The sequence below is a fragment of the Callithrix jacchus genome, chromosome 3 (genome assembly GCF_049354715.1).
Source record: "Callithrix jacchus isolate 240 chromosome 3, calJac240_pri, whole genome shotgun sequence".
Lineage (NCBI taxonomy): Eukaryota > Metazoa > Chordata > Mammalia > Primates > Cebidae > Callithrix > Callithrix jacchus.
This window is the reverse complement of record NC_133504.1, coordinates 53,066,210-53,085,346: the sequence shown is the minus strand read 5'-3', so window position 1 is coordinate 53,085,346 and position 19,137 is coordinate 53,066,210. Positions and strand designations below refer to the sequence as shown.

The 19,137-nt window shown below is 41.2% G+C and overlaps 1 protein-coding gene and 1 long non-coding RNA gene across 3 annotated transcripts in view; one reads left to right on the top strand and one right to left on the bottom strand.

The window, feature by feature from the left end:
• FREM3 (FRAS1 related extracellular matrix 3) overlaps positions 1 to 18,200 on the bottom strand; it is a 107,115-nt gene extending 88,915 nt beyond the window's left edge. For both annotated transcript variants that reach the window (XM_002745319.6, XM_035292902.3), the window contains exons 1-2: positions 12,493 to 18,200; positions 9,834 to 9,923 (exon numbers count right to left, since the gene is read on the bottom strand). In XM_002745319.6, the coding sequence (XP_002745365.4) occupies positions 9,834 to 9,923; positions 12,493 to 17,671 (5,269 nt within the window). In that variant the 5' untranslated portion in view covers positions 17,672 to 18,200. The remainder of the gene's footprint in view (positions 1 to 9,833; positions 9,924 to 12,492) is intronic.
• The window catches only part of LOC118152194 (uncharacterized), a 165,711-nt gene continuing 163,772 nt past the window's right edge, over positions 17,199 to 19,137 (top strand). The window contains exon 1 of the long non-coding RNA XR_013532881.1: positions 17,199 to 17,287. This is a non-coding gene — a long non-coding RNA (uncharacterized LOC118152194). The remainder of the gene's footprint in view (positions 17,288 to 19,137) is intronic.

The following is a 19,137-nucleotide window of genomic DNA, read 5'->3' as shown; positions in this document are numbered from 1 at the left end:
ATCTTTCTCTCTGGCTGCCCTTAATATTTTCTCCTTCGTTTCGATCTTGGTGAATCTAACGATTATGTGCCTTGGGGTTGGTCTTCTTGAGGAATATCTTTGTGGTGTTCTCTGTATTGCCTGGGGTTGAATAGTGTCCTGCTTTGCTAAATTAGGAAAATTTTCCTGGATAATGTCCTGGAGAGTATTTTCCAGCTTGAATTCATTCTCTCCGTCACATTCAGGTACACCAATCAAGCGTATATTAGGTCTTTTCACATAGTCCCATATTGCTTGGAGACTTTGCTCATTCCTTTTTATCCTTTTTTCTCTATTGTTGTCTTGTCATTTTGTTTCATTAAGTTGGTCTTCGACCTCTGATACCCTTTCTTCTGCTTGATCCATTCGGCTGTTTAAGCTTGTACATATTTCACTAAGTTCTCGTGTTGTATTTTTCAACTCCATAAGTTCATTTGTATTCCTCTCTATATTGTCTATTCTTTTCAACATTTCATCTAACCTTTTTTCCAAGTTCTTAGTTTCTTTACATTGGGTTAGAACAAGTTCCTTTAACTCCCAGAAGTTTCTTATCATCCACCTTTAAAGCCTACTTCAGATAATGGAACACAGTCCTTTTCCATCAGGGCTTGTTCCATTACTGATGATTCCTTTTCCATCAGGGCTTGTTCGGTTGCTGATGAGTCCTTTTCCATCAGGGCTTGTTCTGTTGCTGATGGGTTCTGATTTTGAGTATACTCGGCCTTCTTAGGCTGTTTTTTTCCCTTCATTGTAGATGAACCGCCTTTCTAATTAGTTTTCTGAGTCGACGTCCGACTTATTGATTCCCAGTGCTGGGATCCGAGCAACCCACTGTGGCAGCCTAAATAGCAGCGATAAGACTGATGGTGCTCTTCTGCCCGGGAATCTCTGGTCTGGCTTCCCTCTTGAGTCCGCAACAAGCGGCTCTGACTTCCCGGGGCTCCAAACTCCGATCAGTAGGGGAAGCAGTCCCGTTGGCTCTGCATGAAGAGCTGCTGCACCGAGACGCTAGCAAAACCGCTGCGGCCGCCACAAGAGTCGCGCTGGCGACCCGTGAGGCTCCTCCACTGGGAATCGGCTAATCGGTGAGTGATGAAAATTCGTCTAAAGATGTGGCGTCGTCTCGTTCTCTGAGCTTTCACTGGGAGCTACAATCCTGAGCTGTTAGTGGTTGGCCATCTTGGATCGATCTCAGGACCATTGTTATTCTTTATGTGCATTTATTTTATTTTCTAAAAATGTTGAAGGTAGTTTTCTGGTCTCCACTAGAAATTATAGGTCATTTAATATTGCTTATACTATTTAAAAAAATACTACTAAATTCAGGTATTTATGTGCAGGATTTTAGACCCCTCCTTTTCACTTGGAAGTGTAATTAACAATGCTAAAATCAAGCTTACGAGTGTGCCCATTAGTTTTCAAAATATTGTTCCTTACCATTCTCTCATTCGTTGAATTCTCTTCTAAAACTGACTCAATATTGGATGGTGTGAAAAAGTGTTGCCTTTTAGAAAAATAACCAATTTGTAGTAAAACATTGCCTATAGAAACAGTTGAACTCCAGTTCTGGCCTCCATAGCAAAAACAGAAAATATGGCTGAGCTAATTCTCTGGATAACTTATAAGATGACCAAAAGGAAAAAGGAAATTTTTTTCATCTTTAATCAACGGTTCAGCATAAAAGAATAACAAGATGCACTTAAATCACACAAAGGGAAGATTATCTGGCATATCTGGTATGGGAGAGTGGGTGATGTCACACTTCGCTCAGCACAGGATCTGCACATCCAGCCCTCTGCAGTGATTTCCTACATTTCACAGCTCTGAGCTAATTCTTCCATAGACCAGTTTTCCTGAACCTGGGAACGCTGTTGGTGGGCCTTGTCTGCCTCTGGAACTATCTTGCTCATAGCTTGTCCAGGGCAAACAATTCATTTTTGGTCAGCATGGACACAGGAATAAAAGAACCAAGCGAGAAGGACCCATGAGGGAATAAGTTAGCAACAAGTCCAGTTGCTGGCTCCTTCCTGACTGAGATGAATCTCCCTGATTCTCTTTGGTTTGGATTTTTGAACCCATTCCATCATTACAATTGGGACATTTTTGTTGTATGTATAAGCCAGAATAATGTGGTTAGTCATATTAATCAATATTATTGAACCAAGTTGGTTGTGATGTATTCAGGCATTCTTTTTTTCTTAAATGAAAATTGCTTTCTTCTAATAATAATAAAATGGTCATTGTAAGGCATTTACACAAGAAAATGCAAAGAAAAGCAAAAGGTAATACTAATAAAAACAATTTATAATTTATCATTCCCATTAAAAGCCAATTTTAACATCTTGCTATATATATATATATACACACACACATATGGAACAGGGAATATATGCATATATATATAGAAAATATATATGTATATCTATTTATATATATTAAAATGTAATCTCCTTTACATCTTTACAGACCATTTTCCACTTGGTTTTCTTAATTTAACAGTACATTATAAATCTTTTCCCATATGAACAAATATAGGTTTATGATTATATCATCTTCAAAAGCCCATAGACTTGTTTTATAGACTTACCATACTCAAATCTTCCTCTGTATTATAAGGGGCTATAGAAATATGTTGGGCATTTTGTCCCATCACTAGATTTACATTGCTTCTTGAATTCTTCATCTGCTAATTTTTACCTCATCTGTATTTTGTAACTGTCTTTGCCTTTAACACTTACACTTTTGTTACCACTGTTTTTATTTAAAATGCAATTAGAGTTGTTTGAACAATAAGAGCAAACAGGCTCCAAGCATTCTTGAGTCAAGTGTGAAAATTTGGGGCAATGGATCTCATAATTTCACTACACAGAGACATTTCTAACTTGATTTTTAATTCTCATATGTATTCTAGAGAGTTTAAAGTTCTAAGTAAGTGTGATATTACTTTAACTGCATGGGAAGTTTCATTAAACTCCTGGTTAATTCTATCACTGTCACTGTCCTGAAAAACATTTTTAAAATCTCTTGTTACTTTATTTTTATAATTTTCTTGAAAAAGACAGCCCACCTAAACAGAAAATTAGAATTCATATGTATCATGAGGCAAGTTAAATTTCATCAGGTCAAATTCAAACATCAAAATGCATAACATTAATCACAAGAGCTTTAAACACCAAATTATTTGACGGAAAATTACAATCTGTTTCTAGTCTTAATAAGATAGCTAAATATCTACAGTACAACACAAAATTACAATAGTCTTACTTGCATATATCTAGCTATCTGTTCAGTGTGGCTTATTAGAAGGAATTGACTAGGTTCCTTTAAATTATTCCTTTGCATAGATGATTTTAATTCCTTAAGCCCATTTTGTCATCTTAACGTTTTTGGTCAGAATCAAATGGAATAAGTCCTATAAAACACTTTATTGATATATTAAGTACTATACAAATAAGTTTAGAGTAATATTATTATATGGTAAGTGGAAGAGACCCATTTAGTGTTATGCATAGTAGAGATGTGACAAATTTCAATACAAATATATGATTCTATGAGTATAATGACCTAAGGAAGGAATACTAATAAACTTGACAGTATGCTTAATTGGCACAGTTCAGAGCTTAAAAATCTGCCAGTGACTTTCATAGTAACCTTGAACATAATGAAATTTATCATCAATGTTAAAAAGTAGACTGATTTCTTATGCTGAAATAGCCTTAGTCTGAATTACTCAAAAACTGTAGAAATTGATGAAATGCACAAATCATCACATTGTCAAAAATTTCCATTTAAATTGGCAGTTAAACTCTATACACCAGTATGGTTATGTCCATAACTATGTGAGAAAAGAAGAGAGGAAAACTCATATTTATTGGGAAATTGATATATGCCAGGCATTATATTACATTTTTGGTATATGTTAGTTCATTTAACTATAGCAGAACAAAAAAAGGCAAAATTGATAGAGAAAACAAGATGTGGATAGGTAAGATATTCACTGTGCATCAGCTCAGTAAGTAGCATCAAAGACTAAAACAGTGGTTTGTTACTTTCTCTTCTTCTCTATTTGTTGAAAGTCTGATAAATATAAAATCAGTTTATAAGTAGGCAGAGAAAAAGAGGTGAGAAACTAAGTGTTTCAGGCAGTATCCCAATAAAATCATTCACCAAAACAGTCTAAAAGTTGACTTCATATAGTGAGGAATAAATTAGTCAACTCCTTTTCAGCTAGAAGAAGACAGTATGCTTAATTGGCACAATCAGACTGACTGCAGGCTACCACTTCCTTTACTTGAGGTGAGTGGGAAGTGGCCAATGGGAAACTTCTAGCAGGTATTTGGACCCAAGAAGATTCTGTATCCGGGCCCTTGAGCCACTGCCTGAAACCACTTCCACACTGTGTAGTGTACTTTTATCTTCAATAAATTCCTGCTTTTGTTCTTTTGTTGCTTTATTGTTTCTTTGCTTTGCTGGGTGTTTTGTCCAATTCTTTGTTCAGAATGCAAAGAACATGGACAACCTGCAATCACTACCCTTTACCATTGACACTAGTTAACTAGCTGATAATTGAAAAGACACTACTTATTGAGTGCTTATTCTGTGTCAGGCAAGTCAATAAATGTGATACACCACATACACAGAATTAAAACCAAAAATCACATGAACATTTCAATAGATGAAGAAGAAGCATTGGACAAAATCAAGCATTGCTTTATTATTAAAACTCTTAGCAAAATTGGCATGCAAGGGACATATCTTAATGTAATAAAAGACCCAATGACAAATCCACAGCCAACATAATACTGAATGGGAAAAAGTTTAAATCATTCCCTCTGAAAAGTGGAACAAGACAAGGATGCCCATGCTCACCACTCCTCTTCAACACAGTACTGGAATTCCAAGCAAGAGCCCTCAGAAAAGAGAAATAAATAAACGGCATTCAAATCGGTAATGATGAAGTCAAACTGTCACTGTTTGCTGATAATATGATTATTTACCTTGAAAACCCTAGGAACTCCTCCAGAAAGCTCCTACAACTGATAAAATAATTCAGCAGAATTTCCAGATACATGAATAATGTTCACAAATCAGTAGATCTTCTATACACTAACAGTGACCAAATGGAGAATCAAATCAGGAACTCAACGCCTTCTAAAATAGCTGCAAATAAATAAATAAATAAAATACTTAGGAATATACCTAACCAAGGGGTCAAAATACCGCTACAAGGAAAAGTACAAAACTGCTGAAAGAAATCACAGACAACACAAATGGAAACACATCCTGTTATCATGGATAGGTAAAATCAAAATTTTTGACCATACTGCCAAAAGCAATCTACAAATACAATGCAATTCCCATCAAAATACCACCATAATTCTTCACAGAATTAGAAAAAACAATTCTAAAACTCATATGGAACCAAAAAAAGAGCCCACATGGCCAAAGCAAAGCTAAGCAAAAAGAACAAATGTGGAGGCATCAGACTACCTTATTTCAAACTGTACTATAAGGCCGTGGTTACTAAAGCAGCATGGTACTGGCGCAAAAATATGCATATAGACCAACGGAACAGAAGAGAAAACCCAGAAATAAACCCAGATACTTGCAGCCAATTGATCTTTTGACAAAGCAAAAAACATGCAATGGGAAAGGGACACCCTTTTCAACAAATGGTGCTTGGATAATTGTCTAACTACATGTAAGTGAATAAAACTTGATCCTCATCTCTCACCTTATACATGACTTAATCCTAAGACCTTAAACTGAAACTATAAAAATTCTAGAAGATAACATTGGAAAAACCCTTCTAGACATTGGCTTAGCCAAGGATTTCATGATCAAGAACCCCAAAGCAAATGCAATAAAAACAAAGATAAATAGCTGGGACCCAATTAAACTGAAGAGCTTTTGTATGGCAAAAGGAAGAGTCAGAAGAGTAAACAGAAAACCCACAGAGTGGAAATAAATCTTTACCATCTCTGTATCTGACAAAGGACTAATATCCAGAATTTACAATGAACTCAAATCAGTAAGAAAAAACAAACACTCCCATCAAAAAGCGGGCTAAGAACATGAATAGAAAATTCTCAAAAGAGGATATACAAATGACCAACAAACATGAAAAAATGCCCAACATCACTAATGATCAGGGAAATGCAAATCAAAACCACAATGAGATACCACCTCACTCCTGCAAGAATGGCCATAACAAAACAAACAAACAAACAAACAAACAAACAAACAAACAAACAAACCAGTATATTTTGAATCAGGGAACACTTCTACATGGCTGGTGGGAATGTAAACTAGTACAACCACTGTGGAAAACAGCAGGATTCCTTAAAGAACCAAAAGTAGAACTACTGTTTGATCCAGCAATCTCACGACGGGGTATCTACCCAGAAGAAAAGAAGTCATTATTTGGAAAAGATACTTGAATATGCATGTTTATAGCGGCACAATTCACAATTTGCAAAACTGTGAAACCAAACCAAATGTCCATCAATCAACAAGCGGATAAAGAAACTGTGGTGTATATATATGATGGAATACTATGCAGCTATAAAAGGAACGAATTAATAGCATTTGCAGTGACCTCGATGAGACTGAAGACTATTATTCTAAATGAATTAATTCAGGAATGGAAAACCGAACATCATATGTTCTCACTGATATGTGGGAGCTAAGCTATGAGGACGCAAAGGCAAAAGAATGATGCAGTGAACTTTGGGGACTTGAAGGCAATAGTGGGAGTCGGGCAAGGGATAGAATACTACAAATATGATACAGCATATACTGCTCGGATGACGGGTGCATGAAAATCTCAGGAATCACCACCAAACAATTTACTCATGTAACCAAATACCAACTGTACCCCCAATAACTTATGGAAAAATAAAAAAGAAACCCGGAAAATGCAGCCTTGCCGAAACCATGATTCTAGTCCAGTAGGGACCATTTTGGATTTCCAACCTCCAGATGACAGATTTACATTGGTTCAAGCCACTAAGTTTGTGGTAATTTGTTACAGAAGCAATAGGAACTTAATAAAATCCTCATAATAATCCTAAGGGGTATGTGCCATCATTATCTTCAGTTCATAGATGAGCAAACTAAAGCACAGGCAGTTTCTCAAAGATGCATGACTACAAGAGATTGAGCTGGGATATGAACACAGACAGCTTGGGTCCAGGGTCTACTAACTGGAAGTTTTCATGGTATAACTCTTGAGATGTTAGTAGAATTGCAGTACTAGGGAAATTTTGCCAGTATTTCCATTCTTAAGGCTCCTGAGCTAAGCTGCAGCACACACCTAATGTCCAGTTCTGCAGGCAGGGCAGGGTCTTCTTTTAACAGTTTGAATATTGGCATGGAAAACAACAACAACATCTACTTCAGCCTGATGGTGAAAGATGTGTCTATAGAAGCGTATAATAATTTCTATTAGTGCTATGTGCTATTAGGAAAAATAGTATTAATAGATTGAATGGAAATTTTCAACATTCCATTTGGGAAATCTTTTTAAAATGAGAGCATTTTGAAAGAAAAAAGACTAAGTCGGCTACTGTAAAATAATGGATTCATAATATTTCAAAACAACAGATAAAAAAATATTTAAAGTGAGTCCTTTATCAGCTGTTCCAGGAATTCCCATCATTGGCATATATGGATCTTAGCTCTGTGTATGGTATGTGGAAGGCAACTGAGAAATTCACTGGTTGGGCATGGCAGCACGTGCCTATAGTACCAGCTGCTGGAGAGGTGGATGTGGGAAGATCAACTTGAGGCCTAGAGTTTGAGGCTGCAGTGCACTATGATTGCACCTGTGAATAACCACTGCATTCCAGCCTGGGCAACATAGAAGGACTCTGTTTATTTAAAAAAAAAAAAAAAACTTTCAAGAAATAATTTTTAAAAATTCCAGTTTGTCCCTGGGTCTAAGGGGAAAAAAAAATCCACTGGATAAATGAATGTGTAAATATTTAATTAGTTTATGTATATGTATTTTAAGATACAGCTATGAACAAATGCATCCTCAAATATTTTAGGGTCTGTGTTTGATCATTCTTATTACTTTAAGTTTCAAAGTGCTTCTTTGTCAGGTTAAGAAGTACAGTCTTGGTCCTCTTCTCTAACTTTTGTCCATGGTTTCAGCTTCCCAAAGCAGGGCGAGTGTAGCATTAGCGGTTAAGAGCTCTAGCTTTGGAATTGGCAAGACCTGGATTTGATTCCAGTTTGCTTGCCTATAACTTGCATGACTTCAGGCAAGTTATTCAACCATGGTGTCTTCATTTTTAAATAGGCATCATAACATTTACTTTTTATTTTGTAGCAAAGATAAAAAGTCATAATGTTTTTAAGCACTGGCTAGCTCACAGAAAGAAGTGAAACCACAGTAGCTACATAAATTTCACCTTACAGTATTATCACAGAAGAAGTTAAATCACGGTAGCTACATAAAATTCGCCTTCAGTGTCGTGGCAGACTGATTTTTGTTTCTAATATTGTCCACACAACATAGTGTCAGAGTCAGAGGTACATCTTTTTAGAGTGACATTCTTTTCAAAAACAGAAAGGCAAATATTCAACATAAAATATTCATCTTACATTTATTTCTGAACCTGTTTAAAGGCATAAATTAATCTTTTTTAGCAACTTTGGTTCTTAAGAACTTGGGAAAGGGAAGGAAGATTTGATTTTAAACTTCAAGGGAGAAAATGGGTAGGAGGGATCAGTGGTTTCAACTGCAGTTATTCTCATCAGAAGGGGAGAAAGTACCTAGCTAATGGGCACCTATTTTTAAATTATTATTTTTTTAAAACAAGAATCAGATAGCACACCTACTTTTTATGAGGTGCTTTACATTTATTATCTCAGTCAATCCTCTTAGCAACTCTTTGACATAGGTGTGAAGACCACCACTTTATACACGGGGGAAGAAATGAAGAGGACAAGGTCACTTATTCAAGGCCACACAGGACAAGTTGGGATTCAAACCCAGTCAGTAAACCATATGGCCTCTCATATAGAACTACCTTACCGTACATTCAGTCCTTGACTGATTACATATGATTTAGGCAGGAAATGCAGGTTACTTACTGGCAACGAGTAATGATTTGTACTGAAAGAGGTTATTGAGTGGCAAGCAGCACACAGACATAATTTCTGCCATTATCCTGTCATAGTGCAAAATGATTTTTCTTCTGACCACATAATCATTGTCCCTAGGTGTGTAAAGAAAGTGCCTTCTGCTAACTAGATGCTGCCCGTTATGATGCTTTGAAGGTAATAATAGACCAGGCTGCAGCATAAACAGGCAGTTTTTAGCAAGTTTTCCTCTATGCCAGGAGATATATATATATGCTTTTACCCCATCCAGAAAGATTTCAAGTCTAAGGTCAGGGAGCCATAAGATTCAGTTCTGCAGATAAAAATCCCAACAAAATCTGAAGATGTATTTTCTAATTTGTTTCAGAATGATGGAAACCACTAGCTAGATTCACAGAATCTCTTGAAGGAAAGATTCAATTGCCTATGTAATGTCACACATGCTCCAGATCAGACAAAATACTTCACATTTCACTCCTCAAATTCCTCATTGCTCTTTCTTCCTAAAAAGTTATTTGTCAAGAATCATTTGGCATAGGACCATAAATGAAACAAAAATAATTCATTTGTTTGTATTATGACATTATTGATTGTGATTACTTGCCTATATGATGCCTATCCTTGCCTAGAAATGATTTGTTTTCCAGTTTTATATTGATTTTAATTAACCATGAGTCCTTTTTAAGGTTTTATTGTTGACTTACCACTGTCTTCAACAGAGAAATAGAAGATGTCCTTTGATGTGCTGCTGCCCTCATTCAAGACATAGTAGACCTTCATCTCATCAATGTCAGCTAAAAAAAAAAAAAAGAGAGAAACCATCACACAAAGTCATATTGATACACATGAAAATGAGTATGTTGACAACTTCAAAGTTTTAATTAGGCACAGAAATACTCCAATTAATGAATTTTAAAATAATGATTAAGGGAACATGAATCTTCTTCTTAAAGCTACAATGTCAAAAATAAAACTTTAGTTTGAAACTTTGTCACAATGAGATATCATCTCACCCCAGTCAGACTGGCGATTATTAAAAAGTCAGAAAATAAAAGAAGCTGGGTGAGGTTGCAGAGAAAAGGGAACACTTATACATTGTTGATGGGAGTGTAAATTAGTTTGACTGTTGTGGAAAGCAGTGTGGCAATTCCTCAGAGAGCTAAAAACAGAACTACCATTCAATCCAGCAATCCCATTACTGGATATACACCCCCCAAAATATAAAATCATTCTACTGTAAAGATATATGCATGCAAATGGTCATTGCAACACTACTCACAATAGCAAAGACATTGAATCAACCTAAATGCCCATCAATGACGTGTTGGGTAAAGAAAATGTATTACATATACACCATGAAATACTATGTAGCCATTAAAAAAATGAGATCATGGTTTGGTTTTGTTTTGTTTTTTGCAGGAACATGGAAAGAGCTGGAGGCTATTATCCTTAACAAACTAATGCAGGAACAGAAAACCAAATACTGCACATTCTCACTTGTAAGTGGGACCTAAATGATGAGAACTCATGAATACAAAGAAAGGAACAATTGACAGTGGGGTCTTCTTGAGGGTGGAGGGGAGGGGGAAGGAGCAGAGCAGAAAATATAAATATTGTGTACTTGGCTTAATACCTGGCTGATGAAATAATCTGTACAACAAACCAGCATGACACGAGTTTACCTATGTAACAAACCTTCACATGTACCTCTAATCCTAAAATAAAAGGTAAGAAACTCCCACTTTGTCCCAGTGCCACTATGTGCATATCCTCTGGGACTGAAGTCCAACAAGGAGGGCATTTTAGTTACGCGTGCTTTACAACATCCTGGCACTCTCTGGAGAGCCAGGTTTATCTGGTTTTGAATCTTCTGCACAAGTATAGAGCTTGACATGATTGTGGATACTCATAAACTATTTGTCAAAATTAATTTAAACAAGAATAACTGCTGCATCCTAAGAAAAAAGAAAATGAGAATAAAATCATGATTTTTTTCCTGTTGTCTATTTTCTTGGGTAATAATTTGTTATGAAGGTCTATAATTATGTTTTTATAGTGGTAATTATTAACATTTTAAAAACAATTTGCTTTCAAGGGGTATTTGTTTATAGAAATAATTCTTATAGAACCAGTTTTTTGTTTAAAGTTTATATGTTTAATATTTTAAAATGTTAACACTGCTGGCTGGGCGTGGTGGCTCAAGTCTGTAATCCCAGCACTTTGGGAGGCTGAGGAGGGTGGATCACGAGGTAAAGAGATCGGGACCATCCTGGTCAACATGGTGAAACCCCGTCTCTACTAAAAATACAAAAAAAAAAAAAAAATCAGCTGGGCATGGTGGCACGTGCCTGTGATCCCAGCTACTCAGGAGGCTGAGGCAGGAGAATTGCCTGAACCCAGGAGGTGGGGGTTGCGGTGAGCCAAGATCGCGCCATTGCACTCCAGCCTGGGTAACAAGAGCGAAACTCCATCTCAAAAAAAAAAAAAATGTTAACACTGTTGTGATTGCATTATTTCTTTTATTATTATTATACTTTAAGTTCTGGGATATACATGCAGAATGTGCAGGTTTGTTACATAGGTATACATGTGCCATGGACCACACACATATGATTTCATTTGCTTCAGAAGCAATTCTGAAAATGGAGCCAAAGTACTTTTTAAACACGTGTAAGTTTTCCTCTGAGTTGCATCTAAGTTTGCATGTATCATGCGTGGGAAATTTCATGCACAGAGCTACCTAAAAAAGTTAGGACAACATAAAGAGCATTTAAAAGCCAGCAGGTATCACAACGGCTGGGAAAGTAGAGGGACCTACCTGTAGCTCATGATTAGTAGTGACACCAAATGTAAAGGAAAGAATAATCTCACACAAACATAGCTCTGTGCTTTTTTTTAGAAATTGCATTTGAATAGTATAATAAAAATGAACAATGTAGTGATTTATATCCAAAATCTAGATACCAAACCTCTCCAAAGATCTAGACTTACTAATAACTATACAAATAATATCTATATGTTATTTTTAAAATTCAAAATCAATCTGATATTATGAGAATTAATATAATGTTATCTTCCAATATTTCAGAAGTAGAAGCTGTCCTTCTGTGTTTAGCAGTTTTAAGGTATAGCTACAACTTTATGAAATATCTGTGGGTTCCTGCTAAATGGGCATTCTGATGAAATTGATGAAAAAAGGCTTGTTGCCTTTTTCTTTTTAGAATAATTTCACACTTCACTGTGTTTTATTAGAAAAAGAATCTTACTGCAAATGGCTGAGGTCAGGGCAGTTTTACAGAAAGCTGAGATATGTGATCCAATGAAGAACAGGAACAGAATAATCAAGGAAGAATACATACTAACCTTGTGTAAACACTCGAGTGATCTGGTTTCCAAGGCCAGTTTTGGTGATGAAGCCATGCTGTGGTCCTCTGGTCACTTTATACTTCAGAAGCCTGTGGGGACTGTCCTGATCTTCTGCCTTCAGAGACTTGCTGGTAATCAGGAAGCCCATGTGTCCAGTGTGAAGGCGTTTCAAGGTTGGGGCACCCCTGTTAATAGTAATCAGGGGAAGCCTATTATCTAATGATCTTATCTGGACCCTCATTACTTGAGGTTTGTGTGTCTCCAGGGCAGTGTCTGGGAGGACATAGAAACCAGTGTGAGTGCCATCTGTCACAGTCAAGGAGAAACTGTCTTCAGCAGTCTCACTACCATCATGCTTGTAGCTAATCAGGTTCTTGTTCAGGTCTTGCTTGGTGAAAGTGGTCACAGGATGGTTACCATTGTACAAAATCTTGCCATGCCTGGGGACCTGGGTGATGGTAAAGAGAATAAGATCATCTGGAGTATCCTCATCTTCCACTGTCAGCTCAAGGGGAGTGATCAGTTGGCTATCCTCTTCCTGCAGTGTTAGTCTATGGATGATCAAGATAGGTTTCTTATTATCCACATCAGTGATGAAGACCCTGAAGGTTCTGAACACAGGGTAGTGTTTACTGATCACCTGAAACTCAAAGCTGTCCATCTTTTTCTCATCATTTGAAGTATGGACATAGGATATTTTGTTGCTAGTCAACTGAAGCTGAGTGAAAGAGGCAATGGGTTCCCCAGCATGGTCAGAACTTTCCAGGTGACCCAGGCTTGGAGCCCGTGTGATGCTAAAGTGATGTTCATCAGAGCTGTTGACGTCACTGTTGCTAAGCAGACTGTCGGTAAGGGTCACTCTGGCACCTTCTGTCAAGGTGACCCTTTTGCTGATTACCTCAGGGAAGACTTTGTCTAAGTTGCCAATGGTGACATAGAAGCAGTGGTCTGTCAAAGTGTTAGCCCCATCAGTCACATCAAACTTGATAAAGTCAACAATCCCTTCTTGGCCTGTGTGGGTATAGCAGATGAGGCCTCTGTCAATCTCATCCTGGGTAAAGTTCATTCCCAGAGTGAGATTGTTTCTCACTTCTCCTCTGGGTTCTCTCAGTCTCTGTAGAAGACCTTGTTGAGGCCCAGAATGGAGGACAAAACTGAGGCTCTTATCATTTGAGTCAAGATCTGTGGCCTTGAGGATCTGATTTGTGATGATCTCAGATTGTCCTTTCTCTACTTTCAGCCCATTGTTGACAGTCAGTTGAGGGGTTTCATCATCCACTAGGGTCACTACAATGGGTACCTTCCTGTGGGTGGTGTGCTTGCCGTCACTCAGCCAGACTTCAAAACTGTCCTCTGTGGTCTCTGAATCATCATGCTCATACACAATGGTGGAGGCCTCCTGGATCTCCTGGAGGATGAAGCTGTGGATGGGCCGGCTACCTGTATCCAGCTGCTGTATGATTCGTCCATGCCGAGGGAGGGCTGTGAGTTGAAAGTGCAGCTCATTCCGTGGCAGGTCAGCATCTGCTCCACTGAGCAGCTGGGTGTCTATGACCAGGCTCATCCCCTCTAGTACCACAAACTCATGGACAGAAAGTTCAGGCTGCTCATCATTGGTAGGGAGGATGATTATAGGGAAGAAGACATTTGGGGAGGAGTTGATGCCGTCAGAGCAATAAAAGGTGAATTGATCCTCTTGTGGCTCTACTCCCTTGTGAATACTCTGTACATAATTGATATTCCTCACTTGAACATCTCTGAGGGAGAAAGCACTGATGGGGCTACCAGACTGGGACATTTTTGAACCAGTAGTTGCTGCAATCTTTTCCAGGTAGCCAGAGGCTGGCTGACTAGTCACTGTGCATAGGAGTTCATCTTGGGGGGTGTCCACATCTTCAATATGGAGATGTTGTAAGGTCAAGGGATTCTTCTCACCTTCATAGACAATGAAGGACTCCCCCACCAAGACCTTGGGTCCCACATTGTCCACAGGCAGCACAGTTACTTGTACCTGCATTCTCTCTACTATGCTATTTCCCACTACCCATTGGTAAGAATCCTTGGAGAGGATGAGGCTGAAGGCATCATGCTGCTTTTGAAAACCAACTTCACCTCCAGTGTGGACATAGGCTACTCTCCCACTGATGAGGTCTTCTTGGGTGAATCGTTCTCTGGACAAACCATTTACCAGAATAGTGCCCAATTTGGGGCTGTCCTTTACAATGAAAGACAGCATCAAGTCATGGACATCCTTCCTTTTTCCATGGATGACACCCATGGTAATCTCAGTGGCTTTATTCTCTAGTACATCTATGGAAACATCCAATAAGAAACTACTTGTAATAGAGATCCTAGGACTTTTGTTAGCCACATCGGGGTGCACAGAAATTGGGACAGTGATGGGTATAAGGTGCACCCCATCACTTACCTCCAGATGGAAAGTGTCCCTAGTAGTAGTCTGGTCTCTGTCATGATGGTAAGAGACACTCCCATTAATAATATCAGCTTGCATGAAAGATTCCCCTGGGACCATACATTTTTTAAAGTACTGTAAGTGTCCATGCTGGGGACCCTGGACTAATGTGAAGACAATTTGGTCAGTGTCTGTGTCTGGGTCTGTAACATGCAGTTCATTACTGCTGAGGTTAAAGCTGCCTCCCTCTAAGACAGTAAAGCCGCTGTTGTTGACTTCTGGGGGCTGGTTGTCCACAGGTTGCAGGAATAATGTGAATGTGCCTGGCACACTATTGCCTGCAGCATCTTCCACCTGGTAGGTAAACTGCACAACCCGTGGTGCAATACCCAACTTCTGTGGAGGCTTGTAGGCAACTTTATGCTGATTTACCTGGGCTTGGGTGAAATGCATAATGAGTGTGTCTGGTGAATCAGTGAGCACTATTTCTCCAGCCCGTACTTGGTGGTTATCATCTGTGTCAGTTGGGAGTGTCAGTAGGGTGTACCATAGGTTCGGGTCATCAGAATCCTGGTCAATGTATCGGAGGAAATTCTTCTGGAAGTGAGTGAGTTGGTATTCTTGTACAGTCATTTCTAGTGTAGTTCCTGGATACAGCTGTGGACTCAGTATATCCACTGGCTGGACCTTGATGGTGAAAATGTGCTGGTTGGATAGATTGGGTGGGTCATGGTCATCCTGCACATGGAAAGCCAACTGGACCATTACAGATTGAGGGCTGTGTGGTCCAAGATGACGGTAGAAGAGTCTCCCTTCTGTTATGTCTCTCTGTAGCCACTGAGTCACCACTTTCTCATAAAGCCCTTCCTTTTCCTTGTAGTGCCATTCTTCATCTTCAGTGGAGAGAGGTAGTTCAGCCTGCCGCAGCAACATGTCCCCCAGGTAGTGGCCTGAGTGAGAGGAACCAGGGGCCAGTTCCCACTCTGGCTCTTCCTCATTTCCTTCCAGGGGCTGGTTCTCCAGCACAAAGCGAATGGTTGAGTCCTCAGAGTCAATATCAGTAGCACACAGTACAAAGGGAGAGATCTGGACCACCTGCCCTTCAGTCACTGAGAGTCCTGTGTTAGTACTGACCATTGGTGGTTCATCATCCACAGGTAGGATGGTGAGGGGAAAGAGGAATTCCACTTGGTGGTACCCATCCTCCATCTGGAAGATGATGTTGTCACTGTAGGTGTTGCTGCCGTCGTGCTGATACACCACTCGTCCTGCTGCCAGGTCTGCTGGTGTGAAATACTTGCACCCAGCAGGTGCCCCAAACACCACCAGCTGCCCATGTCTCAAGCCTCTGACTGCAGCCATTTTCATTTCTTCCACGTTATCTTTATCACTGATAGGAACGCTGGACAAGGGCCTTGACTGACCTTCAAAAAGCACAAGTCCCCTGGTATGGCTAGCCACTGGGACCAGAGTGTTCATGGATTTCACTATCACCATGAAGGCAAAGGGGTCTGAGGTGGAGCCATCTCCGTCCACCACCTCCAGCTCCAGCTGAAAGAGGCGCTCCCCATGGGAGTTCTCTGTAGGGGGCTGATAGGCAATCTTCAGCTCCCGCAGCTCCTGCTGGGTGAAGAAGGAGACTGGAAGGCCTAGAGGGTCATCGGTGCTGACCATGTAGCCCTGCTGCCCAGGGTGCCCTGGTGGTGGGGGAGTGGAGGCGTTGAGAATGTTGAACACCAGGTCGCCGGGGTCTGACTCAACGTCCTCCGCGGCCAGTGCGTCAGGCGTCAGGGCTGTCAGCACCAATGGATTCACCTCCATCATCATCGTGGCCACGAAGCTGGGCCTGGGCGCTGTGTTCTTGGCTCCCCCGCGGATCCTCACCAGCAGCTGGAAGTGCTCCCGGGCCAGCACTCCCAGGGACCCAGCGTCTTGGCCCTCCGGCCCCAGCAGCTCCACCATCATGGGCACGTAGTCCCGGTTGGGCGAGGAGGCGGCGGTGTGCTGATAGAGCACCCCTGCCTGGACGAAAGCCTCACAGTCTACGCCCTTGCCCCTGAGGAGTGGAGCCCCCAGTGCGTCCACTAAGCGCCCGTACTTGGGCATGGGGCCGCCCTCGTGAGGAAGCGGGGTGAGCTGGCACCTGCCGGTGGCCTTGGCTCCTGACTTCATGGAAGCGAAGTCCAGCACTCTCTTGTCGATGGCGCGGCTGCAGCCCCGCAGCTTCTCCACCACCAAAGGCCTGTTGCGCGTCACCAGCTCCAGCTGGGAAAAGACCACGTCCACCGCCAGTGTGAAGGGCAGCACCAGCGTGTGAGTTGGGGCGTCGTAGCGCAGCTGCAGCAGCACCCGGGCGCGTCCAGGGCTGTGGGAGCCGAAGTGAGTGTACTGGACCTGGCGGGGCCCGAAGGCGCAGGGGAAGCGGTGCGGGGAGAGAGCGCCCTTGAAAGGCGGCAGGGAGTCCAGGACCGTGACTTCGCACCGGTCCCCCGGCTGCACTCCAATCACCAGGTCCCGGAGAGGGTCGAGCCAAAGGGAGCGGCCCAGGGGCACCCGGAGCCCCGGGTTGGCAATCAGCACGCTGGGGGCGTCGGGGCTACTGCCGTTCTGCTCACCCCTGACAGGCAGGTAAAGCGCCGAGTGGGGCTCGGTCCCAAGCGAGGATGGCGGTCCCTGCAGCGCGGGTCGACTCAGCAGCAGGCAGGCGAGCGCCACAACAAGCTGCCGGGGCGTCCCAATTGGGTGTCGAGAAGCCCCCGCCATGGCCACGGATGGCTCCTGGCTTTGGGATTCCCGGGGTGGGGGTGCCCTATCCAAGGAGGGATCCGCTGAGCCTCAGGCGCCAGCTGTGGAGGCGTTAGCTGCTGTCCAGTCTGTAGCCGACGCGCGGATCCAACAAGAGCCAGTGGCTGCGCATCGGCTGCTGCAGGTACCGGCCGCTGGGGAAGGAGCTCTGCCCACCTCCTGCTCCGTCCCGGTCCCAAGTCTCTCCCTGCTGGTTCCTGGGGCCTCCCAGATACGCGCCCAGCGCGGCGAGACTCAGCAAGGGTGCAGCGCTCTCCCCTCCGCTGCTGGGTGCTTCACCCCACCTACCTTACACACCTTCGCGCCCGGAGCCGGGTCTGCAGCGGTGTTGCCCGTGCTGCCAGACTCTGACCAGCTGGTCTGGATACCCTCTTCTCCGGGCGCCACAAGGGATTGTCCCTCAGGGTTGGGAGAGAGACGGTGACTCTACTCGGGTCAGTCCTGCGCCTGCGAGACTGCGCTCCTGTTGTCCATTCATCCCGGGAATGATGTTTCTGAAAAGGGGGAGAAACACCATTCCTCTTCGTTACCGGTGACAGGAGTGTATTTTCTAGCCAAAATTAAGTCTCACTTCGGACATAAAAGAAGCTAGTGGGAGCTATTCTGCAAATAGGATTTCCTAGCTGTCTCTGATGAAGCAGCTTATTCAATATCTTATAATTCGGTGCTTCCAAACAACCCTGACATTTTTCTTCTGCTCAGATTTTGAAAAAGAAAATCAGCATCCAAACTTGAATAGCTTATAATCTGCTTTTTGTCATTGGGTCTCACATAACATAATCAGGTGTGCAGGTTGGCTTCCTTCTGTCTTCTTAGAATATGGTTTCCATATCTGGTCAACAGAGACTTGCCTGTTATTTTATTGGACATACTGTTTTGTAATTACTTTCTTCGTAGACAGATATATAGTAGCCAGAGGGGAGGATGTCAAAGGAAACAGCAGCAGAAAAAATACTTAACACAGGTACTTGGATCAATTTCTGTGGTTCAGTCTATTTAACACCTGGAATCAGGCTCTTCATGGCTTTCAGATGAAGATGACCATCGGTGTAGTGTCAGATACTTAACAGAATTATATTAATTTTTTAAGTTTTAAAATAGCCAATTTAGTTACAGTGCAGAGTAATCTTAGTCTAGAAATAAAATAGTAGTAATAGTAACAGGCTTCCTTATGCAATTAATATGAATGTGAGAGACTTTTTGATGACAGTAAAAATAGATGCCTACAAGCTATATTGATAGAAATGGCTTTAAGGGGGAATAGAAATCTTTGAACAACATCCCTGGGTTATTCTTTTAGTTTTTTTTACAGTGTTACAAATGCCTGTTTTATTCACAGAAACAACAGCTTCAACTGAATATCAGGACAAGAATAATCTGCTAGTGACTTGAAAGATTTAATTTTCTCTTTAAACGTTTAATCA